Raw genomic sequence first — 21,153 nt, forward strand, 5'->3', positions numbered from 1 at the left:
GATAACTCTTCCAATCCCATTTAGCTCCCAATAAGGGTTTGGTTATCCTTTGCCTCCTACAACTCAGCAGCATTCATGTGCTTATCTCTACACTGATACTGGGTTTAGAAAATTGCTTTAAAGCCCCAAATGAAAAACCTTTTTTGGTCTTGATATTTTCCCCCTATCATCTCTTTGCAGAGGATGAATTCTGACATACCTGGTTCTGCTGAGAAGCACATCATTGGTTTCACTGAGTCTGGTATTGAGTCAGGCCGTATTGCACAAGGATAAGAATATCAAAGTCTGGCACCCTGAATTCCACTGTATAACTCAGCACCACACAGCAGATTGCAGGCTGGGAAAAAAACAAAAACAGCATGCTTCCTAAGAATTGGAAGGCTGCTGATTGTCAAATAATTTCTTTTGTTGGCGATTCCCTGTTTTACTCTCAGTTGTATTACTGACTTTCCATTTGGACTTGCATTCTGTTCAGTTTAACCAGCTTAGTTAGACACTTTGGCAACAGTCAGCTTTAGACGATGCAGCCAAATGGTTCTTAAGTGGGAAAGGAGACCGCTTGTGTTCCTGTATATAACTCTAGCTGAATTATAATCAGCAATAGTCCCAAGAATCCCTTAAGGTTCATAACACCCAGACTCACAAGTAAAACACAAACCATGTTCAGTGTCCAGAATTAGGCAGAAATTTTACTCATACCAACAACTGACAGGCTAGGCCAAACTTTTGTGTGTGTGAGAGAGAGAGAATAAACTATCCATATAGGCACTCTCAGAGAGTTAGGTGATTAAAATAGTTCCCCTTATTCACTCAGAAATATACCATTAATGGTGATACATACATCTTTGAAAAAGTGAAGATGAAAAGAAAGGCGTATATTTGCATGAAATTCTCATATGCTAATGTAAATTTACAGATGCAAACATAGAAATAATTATAGTAATCTAAACAGAAATGCAATGCATCTCACAATAGCAGGGAAGACTGACCAGGTGCCCCTTCTCAGCCTGCTGCTCAGGTGCTAACTCCTGATGGGCAACTTCAGGTCTCCTTACCCCTTGTGTGATTCGGACCAGGCAGCCTTTTAAATAGAGCACATCTGCAAACAGAGCACTATACTCTGTAAAACAGGACATATGGCTGCCCTATACATATGTGTGGAATATCATTAGCAGGTTGAAATTGGCTTTTTGTCCTAGGCTTCCATTTCTGCCTCAATGTTTGATCAAAAGTCATATGTTATTTGCATCTATAAAACATCATCACCTGTAATGTGCAGCATATCTTTAAAAGACTGAGCAAACAATAACATGGCTTTTATTTTAAAAATGGGTGACATGACATGGGTTGTGTGAAAGGAGAAATAGGCTCAATACATGAAACGGTATTTCTACAATTTACCAACAGAGTTGGTAAATAGCTGACCTATTACAATCTGAATCCTTTGCAAAGGGTCTTCAAGAGATATTTTGAAAGTTGTGCTCCACATGAATATGAATATATATATATATATATATATATATATATATATATATATGCAATGTGTTCTTGGGGTTCAATGCTGTTCTTCGTATCACCCCCCACCCCTTAACTTTGTGGGAGAATTGATTTGTCCCAGCCTGAAAATAAAAGAACTTCTAGGCTTCAAGGGAGTTGATAACTCTTTATTATAAGAATGAAACATTGTAACAAGATGTTAGATCAGTTATTGAAACTAACATTTGGATAAGGTTTCACTTGATTTGATTTTTGTACCATAACAGTTGATTGTGGGGGTGGGGGGTGGGGGGCAAAACCCATGGAAAATGGCATCCCTTAGTTTTTATACACTCTTGTGGTTAGAATAATGAATGTCAGACACAAACAGTGCCAGGTGCATATATGTAGGAAAACATGCTTGCCATGGGAGTACAAAAATAAAATTTATTTGTTAAATTACACATAAATATAAGGTACAAATGTATTTTTAAAATACAGTTAAAGATAATCACACTTGCATTGTGTACATATGAAAATACAGTATTTTAATATTCAACATACACAGACACATTTATGATAAATGTAACTAATTGGCAATGCCAGTTCTTTTCATTCTGGGTTCCCATCTCTGTTTTCCATAAATATGGAAAATTAATATGCTATGAAACAAAACTCTCTAGTTCTGTCGGACATCTTGTAGCAGCTTGTTAATTTCTGCCACCAGCTCGCTAGCATCCATTAGTTCATGTTTACCGTCACTGAGGTGGTTAAGCACATTGTCAAAGTCATCTTCTTCATAATTCTCTGGGATTTCCTCCATGGCTGGCAGCCATTTAGAAGATGGCTGGGCCCCTGAGTGAGTCCCCAAAGGAAGCCCAGTGTTGTTTGCAGGGTTTTGGAAGTGTGTGCTGGCTGCCCAAGCTGCCACCCCTTGTGGATAGCTTACAGTCTTGGCAGGCAAATGTCCTTTCCTGCGCTCTAGTGAGCTGGAGGGATCCATTTCGTTGCATTCCGTGTAGGCATCTAATGAAGGAGGCAAAAGGCGCTGGAAAACACTGTTCATTTCAGACAGCAGGGATGAGGTGCACATGTCACCTGCTTCGTCCTCGCTCTGACTTTCTTTGCCAAAAGTTAAAAAGCTCTTTTTCTTTTCAGTCGTCTCAACGGCTTGAGCATCCTCTTCCAGTACCTGCTGTTGTGGTGGTTGAGTTTGCTGTGGCTGAAATTCCTCCCCAGGAATAAACATATTACTTCTGTAATCAGAAGATGGAGAAGGCAGTGGTGGCATCCAGCACTGGTCAGAATGTCCCAGGACTCTGCATTCTTCTGTGCATAGTCTCATTGCTGTCAGTAAAATGAAAACAAGAAGTTAATATTCATTAAGTTTCCAGGCACTAGTCACAGTGTCAGAAGACATTTAGGCTATGACTTTAGGGATGAGGAACCTGCATGGCCAGAGATGAGCAAGAACTGAATGACCATAAGTTCTCCATTCCTCCTATAAACACTTATATGGAAAGAATTCCTATTAAACTATGGAGGGCTTACATCTAGAGTAAGCATGTACAGGATTGCCCCATCAGTGAAATGTGTGTTCAATCCTCTTCCACAATACTTTAACATAACCATCCAGGTATTTAAAGCCTCATGTAAGTGATTGTAATGGGGATATGCTACTGGCCCTCTGTCCTCCATTGTGCCCCCATTGCCTGGTCCACTTCCTCCAAACACTGGAGGATATTTTACCCTGTAGATTCCCACCCCATTTTTGTTGTAAATTGCTTTGGATGTTATGCTATGAAACAGCATATGGATTTGCAAAGATAAGGGGGGCGGGGGAGAAAGCAGAATTAGAAGACTTGACAAAATGATTAATATGTGAATGAGCGTTGTAACATCAACTTTCTGAGTCACTATATTTAAGTGACAGTGAATTTCACAGACTGACTTAAGTTTCTTCCCATTTTGATCAACTTAATAAAGATGGCTAAATAAATGTAGCCTATATACCTTCAAACCCACCCCGAGTTCCATGTATGTGATTAAATTTTACACTTGCAATTGTATTATTTGCACTTAAATATATTTATAATCATCTAGCTTTGTGCTTCCTTATATCGGTTCTTGGAAGAAGTTGAGATGGCGATCGTCAAGTTACTATTGGTGTATAGGTAAGCTGCAAAAAGCCTGTATGTTTAGAGAACTGAAATGCTCAAAACATAGACAGGTTTGGTAACTGAGTAAAGATTTACAGCCTAAGATTACACAGATTCCATCCAATTGTTGAAAATCGTTCTCATTTACATTAGTTTGTGTTGAAGGACAACAACAACAAAAAGATTTTGGCATTCCTGTAGTTACTGGGAAATACTTTTGCTCTGAGGTATGTTTGTGGACATTTTGTTTGGCAGAAAGCCCAATACAAATTGTACAACTCCTCCTGCCTCTACATAGTATCAACAATTATATACATGGCTATCCTAACAGTCATCAAAGGACTAACTTAAACTCCTTAATTTAAATGGGCATTGCCTTAGCATGACTATAGTTGGATATCACCTAATGTTTGGTGCATTCATAACTGGTGGACATTCATCTGCAAAAAATAGTAATCTGCTGTTATATCAGCATAATGCACATATCTATAGGTTGGGAAACTCCTATGAGTCTGATGGCCTAAATTTGTGTTAGTTATTTTAGAATGACCTAATAGCAAATGTTTAATGTTTAGAAAATTATTTCTGTCAATTAATACTTTTCATTGTTTAATATCTGAAGAACCCAATGAATAATGAGTATATGTTGGCTCTCATTACCACTACAGAATCAAACAGCTCAAGAAACCTTGTTCTGTGACATTGTATTTAGAAGGGTAAAGATGTATTGGCCCATGGATATAGGTTGATCTGCTAGGAGACAACTTCTTATGAACTACCCATTCATCTAGCACAGTACTGTCTACTGATCCCATTTTCAAGCTGAAAATACATAGAAATACTGTTCCTCCCATATGAATGCAGCCTAAGGATAACCAAACTTGTGTCATTATGTTGCATCCCTATGCACATTGACTTAAGGTCTTACTTCCCATACAGCAAAAGGCTATGCATGATTACTCAGAAAATAGGTAAGTATGTAAAGGATTCCAGCCTTGGCAATGGGACCTGCTTCTATGTACAAATGGATACCTCTACCAAAGGCATAATGGATTTTGAAGAAGCACGAACTCAGGACAAAATGGAAAAATGAGCTAAGAGGAAGGGACGTTTGGCAAATCCTCACTGTGATCTCCCGCCCAGAAATCTATGTCCCCACTGTGGAAGGATGTGTGGATCCAGAATTGGCCTCTAATTATGGACACACCATTAAAACCATATTCATGGAAGACAATCTTACTCGGCTATGAGTGATAGCCAAATAAGAAAGAAGGCAGATGCATAGAATTTCCCTATAAGACTACAACTCCCATCAGCCTTAGCTAGTATAGCCAATCATCAGGAATGATGGTGGTTGCAGTCAAACATCTGGAAGGCTACAGATTCCCCATGCCTGCTATAAGAGAAACTGTTCATTAGGTTGCAACATGGTAGACTATTTGGAATTAATGTTGGGAGTACAAGGATAGAAGGGTCCCCTAGTAAGGTTTAAGGATTTTAGATCACTGCACATAGCCAGTTGTGGACGGCATGGTAGGGCAGGGCAGCTGCTACTTAATGGGAAGTAGAGGGGTAAGTCAGTGATGAGGTTGGTGTTGTGCAAATGCACAGTGAGAGTACCAGTTTGTTTCCATTAGTGTGTTTTCATCATGCTGACTTTGATGTGATTGACCAGAGGTCAAGTGGGCTATGCCACCCCACTATGCCATCCACTATGGCGCATAACAATAAAAATTCAGTAACAGACACCCAGTGTGAGTTTACAAATGGCAGGCTGGAACACCAATCGTCATTCTAACAACTGTGGTAACTGCATACATATTTCCCTAAATATGTGCTTTCCTACTTTTTTCAGAGAACTGGGTCTCATATAGCCTTTCCTTATATATATTTTGAACACAAAATCTGTAGCACCCATGCATTGACTATTGCCATCCTCAAAAATAGATATCAAATTGTCATTCATTTTGTTTTTTAATGCAACCATGAAATTGGCTCCACCCATTGGCTCCACCCATTATAAAGGGCAAGAGCTACCCACTTTGAGCCAATTCATTGGACTGCAAGTAATACCAGTTGTGGTGTTTGTGGCCATTGAACTTGGACAAGTGTGCAGCACTTTGGGTATACGAGGTGCCATGCTGCACTTGAGCATAAATTGGGCTATAGGTGTTGCTATGTGGAGAAGGAAACTGGGTTTTTTCAAAGCATGAAAGTTAAAGAGATTGTTTTTCGTCATTGTGAAGTTGTCTCAGTGTGACTGGCAGGGAGCACTGTAAACAAACTGTTCAACTTTCATTGCATTTTTACCTGCAGGAATTCTCCCATCTGTAAGGAAAAGGTCACTGAATCCTTCTCCAAGAAGTCTGTCAATTGGAGAATCTCTCCCCAAATCATAATCGCTGTCTCCTGCTTCACTGTCACCACGGCCGCTGTCTTTCAAGCTGAACTTATCCATATCTTGAAGGGCGTACCTGTGATAAAACAGAAGTGACATGTGGATTGAGTTATGCTCTATTGGCTTATGTGCTGGGCACTCTCCTCAGGTAAAACTGCTTTCAACATTGATCTGAGTAAAACCCTCACCTGTAGCTTCTGGAATATTTGTTTCCTCTAAAACTTGGCCTTGGCTGATACTGGCCTTGATGAAGCATTGAGAGAAGTTGAGAGACCTGTAAAGAAAAACACAAAAGAGTGATTCCAGAAAAATAATGCCCAAATATCTCCCTAAGAGAAAACATGTGTTAAAAAAAATTATTATTATTACTACTGTTATTATTAAAACTTCAGCTGTTTAAAAATAATCATTTAGAACCTCTTCATGTTGCACAGACATAAGACAATACAGCCAAAGTAGAAGACAATTGGTAATATCTAATGACATTTTACCAATACAATTTAGTCCTGCTTTTATTAGCTTGAGGATGCCAAATAATTAAAGACCTGATCTTCAGTCTAGTCAAGCAAAAGTATTTGGATGTGAATGGATTTAGCTCCACGGAAGTTCGTGGGCCTAGAAAATCAGCTTACATCCAAGTGTTTTGAGCTATGGCTCAGGGCCTTAAAACATATTCATTAACAGATTTGCATGCACAGTTGACACAAGCTGTTAAAGCAGCTGTAGTTAGAATTGCAGCACCATTGGTAATATATGCCCTCATTGTTTTGTATCATTTGTATATGTAAATACACTATGGAATGTGCTCAAATAGAGAGGCAAAGAACATGCAAGTTTAGCATACTTTATTAGAAGCATTTGCGGGAAATGTTCCAAATAAAGCTTGAAACCTTGATTAACAACAATAATAATGCCATTAAGAGTAACTCTTTTTTAATGTTTAATTGGCATGGCAGTGTAGCAAGGGGCTGTGTAGCCTTTCACGATTCACATAAAAGTCACACACACAGAGAGAGAAACAAACTCAAACACACACAGGGCCATTTTACACATTACATATTTCCAACACAGAAACAAATACAGTGTAACAATCAGTTTCAAAATCATGCACTGTGTGCAAAGATGTACTGTTACTGGGAAGCTGCTGCTAATCGTGGCTTCCCAGTCCATACAGAGAGAGATTGAGAATACAAGTGTGTGCAATTATCATACATCACAGTTGGCACACTGGTTGCAACTGCATTCTGAAATAATGAATCTGTGAAATGGCCATGGGGTGCCTGCTTGCATTTGTGAGTGAGTACTAGTCCATGTAGCACAGTAAGTGAGCTTACCTCAACAGCAGGTGTAGCATGAGTGAGCTCAAGGGAGAAATTCTCAGGTACGTGATTTGATGAGATGGTCACCAGACTGTTTAGAGACTGGTGACTGTGGTGGCTTTGGCGACTGCTCATCTGCCCTCTTTCTAGTGTTGGAGATGATGAAGGTGAAGCTTTATGGTGTGACCTGATTGGCAAAGTACCATTAACAGTAGGCACTAGTGTAATGTCCCCTTTGTGGATCTGTCTTGATGGCCTTTTGGGATGATGCTGGTATGTGGACTCTGCTACACGACAGTTATAGGATCTGGTGTCCTTTTTCTCACGATTGCACCTTGTAGCAAAGACAACCATGATAACTAGCAAAACAGCACATATTGCCCCTAAGGATATAATTGTGATCATGGAAACATCTAGAGAAGGTTGGCTAATGTACGTAGCTTCTGTAGCTGAAGGCAGATAAACATATTTAACAACACTGCATTTCAGAAGTGCTTTGGTACTGAGCTGAGGACTTCCTTTGTCCTGAACCACCACTGAAAGTTCCCATTCTGTTGATTTGGCAGATTCAATGCTAGCATTCAGATAGATGTCACATGTCTGTGGGTCCATTATGAAGAGGTGGTCCTCACTACTACTTGCTAATGAACAGCTGAGTTCTGAGTTCATCCCTGAGTCTTTGTCTATGGCTCTTATCCTAGTGACAGGGTAGTTGATTTCAGCTTCTTTGGGGATTGAAATCTTTGCTGTATTGTTGTGCAGTACTGGCTCTATAATCCAAGGGGCGTTGTCATTTTCATCAATGATAGTGAGCACAACTGTAGTATTGCTGGCAAGTTGCTGACTCCCTCCATCTCTAGCCTGAACCACAAAGGCAATTTGGTTTACTTCTTCATGATCAAAAGTTCTAAGTGCATAGATGGCTCCATTGGAAGGATCAATGGTCACATAGGTAGTTATGGAGCTTCCCAAAATAAAGCTCTCCAAGATAGTGTATGTCACCTGCCCATTATCTCCTAGATCTGGATCTGTGGCTGTAACAGAGGTGATATATGCACCTGGAGAATTATTTTCCAGAATTACAATTTCATATCTATTGGTCTGGAACTGAGGTGGGTTGTCATTTTCATCAATGATCTGGACAGTAAAGTGTTTCACTGTGGAGAGACTTGGTGTCCCCCTGTCTTCTGCAATGACAGTTAAGCTGTATTCAGATCTCTTTTCTCGATCCAGAGTAGTATTTGTTAAGATGAAATAGTTGTTTTCATAGGTCTTTTGGAGTTTAAAGTGACCATGCCCATGGAGCTTGCACACCACCTCTCCATTCAACCCAGAATCTTTGTCTTGCACTCTCACCAGGGCCACAAATGTCTCTATTGAAGCCTTCTCAGAAATGTAAGCAATTTCCTCCTTCCCAGGAGACATCAGGTTCAAATTGATATCTGGCTTGTTGTCGTTCACGTCCACAACCTTGATGATAATCTTGCAGTGAGCTGGGATAGAATTGGGACCCAGATCTTGAGCCTGGGCATCAATTTCATAGGATTTGGTGGTTTCATAGTCCACTGGCTTGAGAAGGGTCAGCTGCCCCCTCTCAGAGTCCATCTTAAAAGTCTCGATGATCTTGGAAGACACGTGGCTACTGAAAGAATAGACAACTTTCCCATTCGCCCCCTCATCCGGATCAGTCGCGTTGAGGTCGATGAGCAAAGTCCCAACTCGGGAGTTCTCCAACAGCTGGATGATATAGGTCTGCTGCTCGAAAACGGGACTGTTGTCATTGGAATCGGAAATGCTGATCTTCAGGATGGAAGACCCACTGCGCTGAGGCACCCCGTTGTCCGAGGCGGTCAGCTGGAGCTCGTAGCTCGATTTCAGCTCCCGGTCCAGCTCACTCACCACGATCAGCTCGGCATACTTGGCCCCGTCGGTCCTCGTGCGCACTTCGATGGTGAAGAAGTCGTTGGCCGACAGCGAGTACGTGTACAGGGAATTGTCCCCGACGTCCGGGTCGAAAGCGCTGTCCAGAGGGATCCGGGTGCCCACAGCGGCGCTCTCGGAGATCTCGAGGGGGATGAGCGCTCGGGAGAACTGCGGCGAGTTGTCGTTAATATCCAGCACCTCCACCTCGATGTGGAAAAGCTGGAGGTGCTCGGTGGGCAGCGTGATCACGTCGAACTCGATGGAGCAGTTCAAGTTCTTCTGGCACAGTTGCTCACGGTCGATCTTGGCGCCGATGCTGATCTCGCCGTTATCCTCGCGGACCTTCAGCAAGGGAGAGCTGCCCCTCTGCATGGCTCGGAAGCGTACGGAGGAAGGGTTGGGCAGCCGGTACAAAACGTCTGCCACGTCTTCCGAGAGCCGCGCGATGACCGAGCCCACCCTCTGCTCCTCGTAGATCCGGTATTTCAAAGTCTTGCCCGCGGCGCCTCCCCAGCAAGCCGCCACCGTCGCCAGGGCGAGCAGGGCGGCCAAGTGCGTCTTGCCGGCGCTCAGCCTCGGCATCGCGAAAGCCTTTCCTTCCCCACAAGTTCGCAAAGCGCTTCTCTCAACTTCTGCTCGATGTCTCCGCATGCATTTGCCTTCCCCACCCCACGCCCCCAAAAACTGTACCAAAAAAAGAGAGAGCAAGAGTCCTTCTGCAACCCAGCACAGTTCCGATATCCTCTCCGAGCTCAGAAAAGTTGCTTACATGCATGCAGATGGTGGCGGGACTCCCTTATACATCCTGGAGGCGAGCCGGCTGGATTGTGCTGCTGCGCTCTAGTCCAGGAGGGTTGGCACATCAGGGCTTTTATTCCTCTTCCTTCTCCTCCTCCTCCTCCTCCTGCCTCTGCAGTTTACTCTCCGCCGAGTGCGTGTGGAGGAAGGAACTGACGCTGGCTCGGCGCTGGGCTCTTTCCCCCGAAGAGATCCTCTTTCCTTTCCCTGCTCGGCTGCCGACTAAGCAGCCTCGATTGCTGACTCCCGTCTAAAAATCTGGGGAACTTCACTCCAACTCAGACAAAGCTTTTTGCCCGGCTGCATGTGTTGAATTGCTTCCAGCCAATCAGCGGGCTTCCAAATCAAAGGACAGTGAAGTCACACACATGCAAAAAAAAAAGAGAGGGGTGGAGGAAGGAGCTGGAAGAAGGAGGGGGCAGCTCCTTCTCCCTCTCTCCCTCCCCCACCCTACGTTCACTTTCTGTGAGCGTGCCGTTACACCCACCCCCACCCCCAAAAGTAGGCGACTGGCTAAAGAGCTACTTTAAATCAACTTTTTTGTTCTCCTCTTTATGATGGTTTCGACGGGGGTGGGCTTGGTTTTGTTTTCGTTTGGGGTCTTGTTTGTAATTTTAATGAGCGCTTTCAAGAATCCCCTCATGCGTGGACTTCAAAGTTGCTGTAACCAAAGCGAGTCTTTTTTCGAGTAAGTTTTGCGGAGTGAAGAAGTTTGCCCTCCCTCAGCCTTGGTCCCCGCCTCTCTTTTGAGGAATATTAAGATGCTGCTTCTGATTTCTAAGCAATCTTTTCCCCTTTTGTCTTCTCTCTCTCTCTCCTCCCCCCCCCCTTATAATAGCCTTTTTACTTTTAAGCATTTGCTTCCCTTCATCTTAAAGTCAAGAAAATGCTTGCATAGCCTTGTCCTTTCGCTGGCTTCTGATGAAAGTATATATAGCATTTGGCACTGATGTGTGTGTTTGCCTTCCCTGTACTTCCCCCAGCCCCACTTACTGTAGCCCTTGTAGTTCTTCAGAAGCTCCCTTTCATCTTCCTTTTAAAAGCACCCATTCCTTCTAGCATGATGGAGCATGCTAAAGCATTGTGTCATAAGAAGCTGTGGGGCACTCCATAGGGCAAATATGGTAGGGATCCTCTAAAGCAGGGGTGCCCAAAATTTTTTCAAAGAGGGCCAGATTTGAAGAAGTGAACATGCATAAGGGCCATGTTGAGCTTTTTTTTTTTTTTTTAATTTGCAATTTTACCCCTAAGTTTTTGAGCTTTTACCCCAAGACATATACTGCCATGGGGGCCAGATTAAATTGACCAGCGGGCTTTGGCCATGCCTGCTCTAAAGGGTGATGGTTGTGATCTACCAATGGCAGTGCTCTCATTAAGTTTAACAGAACACAATTTCACACATTGCAGTGCTCTGTCATTTATGGTCAAAGCAGTTGGTTGGTTGGTTGTTGCTGTTGTTGTTGTTAACATTTCTATATTGCCCGCCATTCAAGCATCACAAAGTGATTGACAATATAAAAACACAAAAATACATAACATAGTAACAAACTATTATACTTTCTCCTGCAATGAAACTCCCCCCACACCAGATCAGAGGAGCCCCCAAAACAGCTTTAAGGGGCATTGGAACACACAGCAGGGATGGGTGGGGCAAAAGAGGGAGGGGAAGGTCCATTGCATGAGTAGAAGCCCTTCCATGAATGTGATGACTTCACTAAATGCAAACTCATGTATTTGGCAGAAACTTCCTGATAAGGAGGACTTTAAACTGAGTCCTGTATGGGAGGTTAATGAAATACTAGAAGATAGGATGACATCATCTGCTGGAGATTGGAATATGAGCTAAACTGGGATGCCAATGCGAGTAAATTCTAATGTGTAATTAAACAATAGAAATGAGGTGATACAGCCCAAGGTTTCTGATGTCTCTGCAACAATGTATGGGGAGATAAATACAATGGGCTTCACATTTTAGCAGGAAAGCAAATATGGTTTGATTGTCGTTACTGAAAGCTTGTTGACTGCAGCTCATAGCTGGATGTAGGGCTTAGCATGAGATCTTAATAATAATGGTTTGCAGGCCATGCTCCGAGAATGGGGAAGAACAATGAAATGGTAGGTCCACTGCAAAGAGAAGATGGAGAAATGAAAGTAGGTGACAAAGAGAAGGTGGAGCTGTTCAACTTTCACTTTGCCTTAAGGCTCATCCATAGTTCCTTTTCTGCCATATTTCTAAGCACAGATCCACGATTTCCAGGACTTTATCCAAGTGTTTTGGTTTTTTTTTATTCTGCCACTTTGTCTGGGAAAACCCACCTTTTTTTGCTAATTGGAGCCAACAGCAATTGGGTTTTCTGCAGATTGCCTTGTTCTCTGATTCAGCGGTAAAGTGCAGGTTTTCCAAGGGAAAGTGGTGGGGGAAGAAAAAAAAACCTGTTCAGATATGGACCTGGTAATCCTGGACCTGTGCCTAGAATGTGTGGCACAAAAGGAAGTGTGGGTAAACCCTTAGTCAAGGAAGATGTGCTTGACCTGGCAATAATAGATCAAATGATAAATGAATTGAGTTGTAAGAAAAGAGCAGTATCCTAAGAAGCAGTGAAGCCCTGCATCCTAGGATACTAAAGAATCTTTCAGACGTAATATCAAATAGCATCTGTCAATATATATTTTTTTTAAAAATTGGAGAATAAGGTAAGTGCTACAAAACTGAAAGTAGGCAAATGTCCCCATATTTTCAAAAGGGGGACAGAGAAGGCAGGCAACAACAGATTAGTCAGCTTGACATGAATAGCTAGAAAGGTTCCATAGCAGATTAGTAAGTCATCATTCTGTGAGCATTTAGGGGACCGAAAGCTGTGATCACAAAGAGTTTCTCAAGAATAAGTCATTCCAGACTAATATTACCTCTTTTTTTGACAGTTACTAGCCTGATAGATAGAGGAAAAGTTGTGGACAGTGTATATCCTGATCTTAGCAAGGTCCCCCATGATATTAATGATTTGTTAAATGTGGGCTAGCTAGACAATACCACATGGGTAGGATTTCAGCCTGTTGAGGGGCTACAGCCAACCTGGAGAGAGGAGACAAGCGGTGTGCCACAACGTCATATATGAGGACAGACAATTTTCATCAAATTTCAGGTGGCACCAAACTGGCTGGAATAGAAAATACTCTAGAAAACTGGAATTCACAATGAACTTGAGTATGGAGAACTAGATCAAAACTAAGTCAGTATTAGCTAAGAGATAAATGTCAGATTTTGCATTTAGGGAGACAGAATCAGATGCAGAAAAACAGGACAGGTGACAGGCAACTGATTTGACAGCAGTACCTGCAAAAAAATCTTAGGGTCCTTTTGGAGAGTACATGCTAAACACGAGTCACAAGTACAATGTGTCAACTAAAAACACTAATGCAATTCTAGCCAGCATCAACAGAAAGAAGTATAGGGTTCAGATCACACAAAAAATTAGCAGCATCAACAACAACCACCCCAACAACAAAGCTTCCCAAACACCATGCTAGCCAAAAAAATGTCTGTTCAGACAACAGTTTTCTATTCTGAGCACCACAGATTTTAGAAGGATGTTGACAAACTGAAACATTTGCAGAGGAGAGCAACTTAGATGGGTGGAGGGCCTGGAGACCAATTCTATGAGGAAATGTTGAAAGAGTTGGCATGTTTACATAGATATGAGACAATTAAGAAGTGATATGATAGCTATAATCAAATATTTGAAGGGCTACCACAAAGATGATGGAGCAATACCATGCCCCCTGTTGCTCCAGAGAGTAGATCTACTGGGTTCAGATTACAAGAAAAAGGATTTAGCCTAAACAATGGAAATAGCTTTCTAGTGGTATGAACTGTTTGACAGAGGAAGAGTGGAAAGCCGTGGATTCTTCTTCACTAGAAGTTTGTAGATGGTATTCAAGGCAAGTCCTACCTAGAGGACACCAACTGAAGTTATTGGCTGTTCATGCATGCTAAGAGTTTTGTGATGGGATAATGAGCTGCTTGTGCGTAAAATGCAAGTCCCTCAGAGTTTGGTCAAGTTCTCAAACCTCTGCCTGCGACGGAGCCCCTCCGGCATGGCTGCGTCAGTCGCTAGCAGAGGTTTGAGAACTTGACCAAACTCTGAGGGACTTGCATTTTACGCACAAGCAGCTCATTATCCCATCACAGCAATCCGAAAGTCCCTATAGGAGGTCTTGAGACCTCCCCACTGTTTTCGCTGGAAGTGTCTCTGAGCCATCCCTCCGACTCACTTTCCCTTGGAGTCCCTTCTCTCCCCCTACTGGTTCCCTCTTCAGCTGCTACGTCTCTCTCAACCTCAGTGAGCCTTTCCACCTCCTGTCCTTCCGATGGCAGTTCCCTGACAAGTTTCTTGAATGATCTGCTTTGTTTGAGTTCTATGTTCTCTGCCATGGATTCTGGGTTTGTTCTGTCACTAGGCAAACATATTGGGATTGGGACTGCATTCAGCTTAAGTTCTCTCTGGATTCACCTGATCTGGAGCCTTTGCCTTGTCTTGCTTCCTGTGCATAGGAGTTGTGTTTTCTGGCATGTCCCCTCCCTGAATGATCTGCTTTGCATTGATTTTGTGTTTTTTCCATGGATTCATTAAATTGCATTGCATTGATTTTGTGTTTTTTCCATGGATTCATTAAATTTGAAGTTCACCATTGTCTGGTCTGCATTATCTGTCCCTTATTTAAAGGTAGTCATGTAGTACCCTTCAGATATCATTGGACTGCAACTCCCATCAGCCCCAACTGGCATGGCCAATGGTATTTGTAGTCCAACAGCAAGTGTAGAGCAACGCATTGGCTATCACTTAAATGAACAGCATCTTTTCTTTGGGTTTCTACACTTTACCACTGGATTATGGATACATGAGCTCTCCCTCTTTGATACTGGGCTCAGGGACAGATACCCTGCTAGAGTCTGTCCCTGAGCACAAGGGCCTGTTGTTTTACTTCAGTGTTCTACCCTGGTGCGGGATTATTCCAATTTCTGACCTGTTGGGTAGCAATCTTTTCAGAAATTAGCAATATACATATATAGCCAGTATGGTGTAAGGGTTAAAATGTTGGACTAAGTCCTGAGAGATCATGGTACAAACCCCCATTCAATCATGAAGCTCATTGGGTGACCTTGGGCCAATCAATAGCTTTCAGCCTAAACAACCTTTTGTGAGGATAAGGTGGGGAGAGCAGAACCATGTACACCATCTTGAATTCCATGGCTATTGCATTATTATACATGTAATACTATAAATAACATGTGAGTGTGTACATACCTATACATATTCACAGCACAAATGCATATATACATCCGTAGTGCATGATATAGCCATGGTATACTATGATCCAAAGTATTATTACATCTCTACAATTATCATATTGGGGGACCTGTTGGATATAAAATTTGCTCTGGATTATTATGCGAGCTTCATCCTGCTTCCAGGGTGAAGAAACTTGATAGATTTCCTTTCATTTCAAGGATAATAATTTATGGCGTGCTTTTCCTTCCCCTTCTCTGCATTTTTGTTCAAGTTCATCATTATCTTGCCGCACTTTCATTTTCTTTACATTATTTCTTTGATGTCTTTATCCACTGCTTTATTTGCCATGCTCATAATCTTTCCATCATTTCCCTCCCTCTCTCCTGGGTTCCGTTCTCTCATTACCTGTAACCATGCCCCAGATGTAATAAGTAAAACTCTGAATTTCCAATCCCCCCCAACAAAAAAAAAATAGAATTCAACCGAAGTCACTAAGAAGCTTCTTGTGGCAAAAGAAGAAGACAGAAGAGTCACAGTGTGAGCTCGCCTTCTTTTTAAGCATTCGAAAGCATTTTATATGCTATTGTCTCTTCCTCTCTCTTTTTTCAGAAACCAGTGCCGTGTAGCAAATTGTGTAGAATAGAAATGCCTATAATGAATGTATTTAGTAGTGGGTCACGCCGATGAACATTCTGCCCCCATGAATAATGCTGTTTTACAAGTTTGCAACCTTTTCAAAGTTCTGATCCCCAAACCCTATAGGCAAACTCAAAAATCTAAGACAAGCAACTGGGACTTTAGAAACCTATAGCCATCTGGCCTAAATCTCTAACAATCCAAGCCAATAATTATATCAATGCAGGCTTTAGTGAGCCCCTTTGCAAACACCAAAAGAGCAAAGAAAGGAATTAGTGTCCATTCTAAGTTGGGGTGAAGAGAATTCAAAGATAACCTAATTCCATTAGCTGCGAAACAGATTTTCTTGCAGCTCTAGTAAACCTTTCTAATTTATTTATTTTTTTAAACTCCAAGTACATTTACCCCCTCTGGCCATAATTGGAAAATTGTTTTATTAAAGGACCTTTTCAATTTCCATTAATATTATTGTGTTGTTGGAAATGAAGCTGTTGCCCTTTTTAAGAGCATTTAAATAATTAATAAGGGGAAATAATTTCAGAGCTGAGCACTGAAATATTGAAAATGGAAATGTAAATTAATATAGATACCAAACGAACCTGTTCTTATGCACAGCAGTTCAGCAAATGCAGGGATGACTCTTAGTATTGCAGCACTTATTAGCTTGTCTTCACACAGTCATTCTTTATTACACGATTCCCCTTGGTTTAGAGGTTGGGACATATTGTGTTACCTCTAGACAGAAAATATATACCTGCAGACAGCTCCTAGAACATGGTTCCAAAGGTTCCAAAGGTTATCAATCAATCAATCAATCAATCAATCAATCAGTTATGAAACTGACAGCTCTGCCATGTCTAGAATTAGGCTCATGGCCACTGCTGATATCTCAGTGTGGTCAAATATTTATAGAACAGCTAGATAATTTTGATGTTTAAGAATGGGGTAGGGAAAAAATCATATTTAAAGAGTAGCACATTCCTCACAACCGAGGAGCTAGGTAGAAATTCATTTAAAAACTGAGTGGCTGTGAAACTGTGGCAGAAAATTTAGACATTCTAGGTTATCATCAAGTAAACTGCTTACAAGCAGTTGGAGCTTTCGCTTGGCTTCCTTTGTATGAAAGAGTTTTGTTTGAATTTCCCTTAAACCCCAGTCCACCTTTGACATGGTAGGCTTTAGTCACAAAGGAAGGAAAAAACACCCATGTGCAGTCAGCAGACATTTCTTACAGAGTGTGCCATTGTGAGGTGTTGTTAGGCACGTGAGTGGAGTGCTGTTAACCTCCTGGTGGGTAATCTTGGTTACTTCTGCCATATCACACTTCCATTCTACCTCAGAACTCTTATCCTCAGAAATCAATTTCATCCAACCACAAGTATCCTACCTGGACTGAACAAACAAGCTGAATCTAAGAAGTACTTCCTGAGGCAGACATAGCTCTTTCTGAATCAACCATTATCTAGAAGCTTAATTAACTTTGCTCTTAGCCAAATATTACTTTATATTTGCACAATGTGCACATTACAATTTCTATTACCGCCCCCTCCACTTTCAAAGCATATTTTTGAGCATATTCGAAATCTGTTATTTTTAAAACTTCCTAACCTTTAGGCAACTCACTAGAGGCCTACGGGAAAACGGTCCTTTACTTTTGGACCATGGACAAGAAAGAAAGAAAGCCACCTGACCCAGACCAGGATTTAAAAACTTCCAAGGCAATACTTTAAAGTAATGAAATTAACTCTGCTTTATTTTTAAAAGATGAATTCATATTTGGTTTCCACCTGGTGTATTGCCTTGTCACATCATGTTATATCATGTCATTCCATGCTCTAGGAAACAAGATGTACTCAGATGAGATGTGATTTGACACCTTTATAATGAATGTGAAAGACATGACTTGCCAAGTCCAAATTGCATTTTAAGATAATATTTCCATCATAATGGAAGAGGCAAGAGCTCCACTTTGTGAATAACCCAGCATCTTCGTCCTGTGTAGAAAAGTCGCAAAGGAGTTTTTCACAGGTAGAGTGTAGCATAAACCCTTCACCCCGACTAGCAATAGCAGAAAGAGAAGACCCAGAGGACTTTCTTGGTTGGAGGAAGAATCCCCCCCCCCATTAGTTAAAATTCTTCTTGATCCAGTCTAGGATAAAGAGCTAGTATGGTACAATGTCTACAGAGGTAGCTTGGATGTTGGAAGTGGAAGCTCAGATCTAAGCTTATTGCCTATGAAGGTCACCAGGCAGTGTTTGCCAAGCTCCCTTTCTGTAGCCCAGGATTACACAAAAGATCAAATGAGTGGAAATACCACAGGGGACTTGAATTTCAGAAGGTAAGCATCAATAAAACCTGCTCAGAGAATTGGGGTATATTATTTGCATTCCTAGTACACATTTATAGTAGGCTTAAAATCTAGTTTATACAACTGACTGAGAGAAAAATATGAATTGCATTGGGTGAGACTACATGTGGCTCACTAGATCAGCTCTCCCCAACCTGATGTCATCCAGATGTTTTGAACTCCTATCAGACCCAGCCAGCATGAGCAATAGTCAGAGATCATGGGAGTGGTAGTTCAAAGCATCTAGAGGGCACCAGGTTGTAGATGTCTGCCCTAGATAATCCTTCCCTTCCCTGACTGGTGTCTTTCCAACACCACACAACAGGCAATATTTTAAAAAAAAAACTTGTTTTGAATGAAAGCTTCCTAAGCTTTCCCAAGCCTTGGGGGGGGGGGTTGCCCCCCACCCACCTCCTTGGAGTTATAAATAAATGCAAGAGGTGAAGATTATATCAAGCTAGAAATGGACTAAGTATCTCAGTACAGCGCTTAGCATGTGTGAATAGTTTAACTTGATATTTCCATATATATACTGCAGCATTGCAGAAATACCATGAAAATTTACTCACACAGCAGAAAATCTGTTCGCCCACCCTTTCTTCTGATGATTGATGATAATGAAAAAGTAATATTTAACTCGCTTGTCAATTTTTTTTCTTACCTACTGGCAGGTGGGGAGGAAGATTCAGCAAGCCTTATATAGTTTAATATATTACCTGATTTCCCACCTCTTCCTTTTTAAATGAATAAAAATATTGAGGCCAATGGAAGCTATATATTCACAACAAGATATTTTGATCTGCTTTGTTATTACCAGGGGCAGACATTGGTCTTTCAAATTTCAGCAGTCAAAATTTGGCACACACCCCAGCTCTCTCCTTTTCTTCTCAATTCACTACGTCATAGTTGTGCCGCCCTGAAGCACCCCCTAGGCTCGGGGCCCGGTATGGTGGAACTGGTCATACTGTCCTAAACTTGACTCTGATATTACATAAATATTTGGACCCATACACAGTGCTCCTCATCATTCCTTGAAAAGGATACACAGTGTTGTGTTCTTTTCGGTTTATAAGCTCTACGTTCTGTCTGCTGAAACTCACGGTTTGTTTTAGCTCAGAAATTGATGGTGAGGAAGTTTTAGTGTTATAATGCAATCACACAAATGCTCCTCAAGTGTTCTGCTTTTTGAAAGTAAATCCCATATTGATTATCCGTTCTCTAACATTTTGTCTGTCTTTGAAAAATCTGGTGCACTGTTACATGGCAACCGTCTCAATCTCTCAACCCTTCAAGATCAAAAAAGGGACTTTGTATGACTTGTGAAGGCAACCAGAATGCAGAATGGCTCAGAGGTGCAATCACATGATCTTGCCTAAAAGAGGTTTAACAGGTATAGGATAGCTTGTCTTAGAGCTGGGAGTTGGACCACTGAGGTTTTCAACTTGTTTTTAATACTTGTTTTTATAGGTCACTTTGAGTCCACCTCACTGAAAAAAGTCACTAATAATGATCATAACTCTCACCCAGAACTAATGATGACATCGACCTTTGAAATCGCTTGGTTCAGGTTTTTGTAATTCAAAACTACATTTATTTTAAACTGATTTATATTTTCTGTGCCTGCACAGCTTGCAAAACTAAGCACACAAATGGCATCATTCCTGTGTCTGCTCACTGAGATGTTGGTTGCCGTAACCCTTTGCTTTCCCAAGAAAATGAAAAATTCCTGTTTGTGATACACATGGTTTTAGTCTAATATTTTGATTGTTCCTTTAGCAAAGAGTAAGTGATCTAAAATAACATGTTGCGACACATGACACTGTGATGTAGAATGATTTTATTTTATTTTTTTGGCGGTGAAGGGACAGCAGCAAATACTATACTGTCAGTGCCATATTTGGAGACACACTTTTGTGACATACATTCACAAAAAATCATAAACTTAGAAAACTTCGAATAACAGAGAACATTTGACAGTATGTTTGTGACATTGGGATTGCAACTTGGTGAGTTAATTACTATTTATGATGAGATAAGGTCACTCAGAACACAGAACAGAGCCTAGCAATTTAAGATGCTTTTATAAAATGTTTATTGCTTTTTCAGAAATAACAACAATCAGTTACTGCACTACAACCCCAAATTAATACCCCTGTCTCCTGAGGAACCATTTCATGTTTTTCTTTACAATATTAGATACATAATAAAAGTTCATTTGTGAATTTCTCATTCTATCATCAAAAAACTTAGGTACTTTCAGTCTTGGCTGGATTTCATCAACCCATGTATTTATTCCCATATTATATTTTCTATAGCTCTACAATGTGTCAACCTTGAGCTTTAGGGAAAATTTCTCCTGATATATTAGGTACCTTCTTTATTTATATGTTCTTTTTACAGATGGCTTCATTCACCCTATTCTGATTTTTGCTCCTCCATGCAATGTTAATCATGTGGAGGAGGAAGAGAAGATGTTTTGGACTTCAGAGGTCTAAAATTTGCAGCTGCATGAGTAGAGGAGGCTCCTGACAACAGATGGTTGCCCTCCAACCGTGGAAGATGACAAGGAATGTGAGAATGGGGCAAATGTGCTCATTTCTGCTTCCTCCTCCACATCATTCACATTGCATGGAGGAACAAACAGGGCCATTGTTTAGTCTCAGTGAAGGTGCTTCAAATGTGATAATCTTTTGTGGCTTTTCCCTGAGATGTGGCAGAGAGAATACTACTCCCTGCTTTATTTTAGGACTATTTGTGGTATTAACAAACACAGGCAGAGGCCAAAATGGCAGTGGATCTTGTCTAC

The 21,153-nt window shown here is 41.3% G+C and overlaps 1 protein-coding gene across 1 annotated transcript; it reads right to left on the reverse strand.

The window, feature by feature from the left end:
• Positions 1 to 1,643: 1,643 nt before the first annotated feature.
• On the reverse strand, positions 1,644 to 10,404 carry PCDH18 (protocadherin 18). Its single transcript, XM_028743928.2, has 4 exons — positions 7,368 to 10,404; positions 6,222 to 6,307; positions 5,946 to 6,109; positions 1,644 to 2,823 (listed from the first exon to the last, which is right to left on the reverse strand). The coding sequence occupies exons 1-4, from the start codon at positions 9,924 to 9,926 to the stop codon at positions 2,156 to 2,158; spliced, it is 3,477 nt and encodes a 1,158-aa protein (XP_028599761.2). The 5' UTR covers positions 9,927 to 10,404; the 3' UTR covers positions 1,644 to 2,155.
• Positions 10,405 to 21,153: the final 10,749 nt, after the last annotated feature.

Source organism: Podarcis muralis, chromosome 9 (assembly GCF_964188315.1).
Source record: "Podarcis muralis chromosome 9, rPodMur119.hap1.1, whole genome shotgun sequence".
Taxonomy (NCBI): domain Eukaryota; kingdom Metazoa; phylum Chordata; class Lepidosauria; order Squamata; family Lacertidae; genus Podarcis; species Podarcis muralis.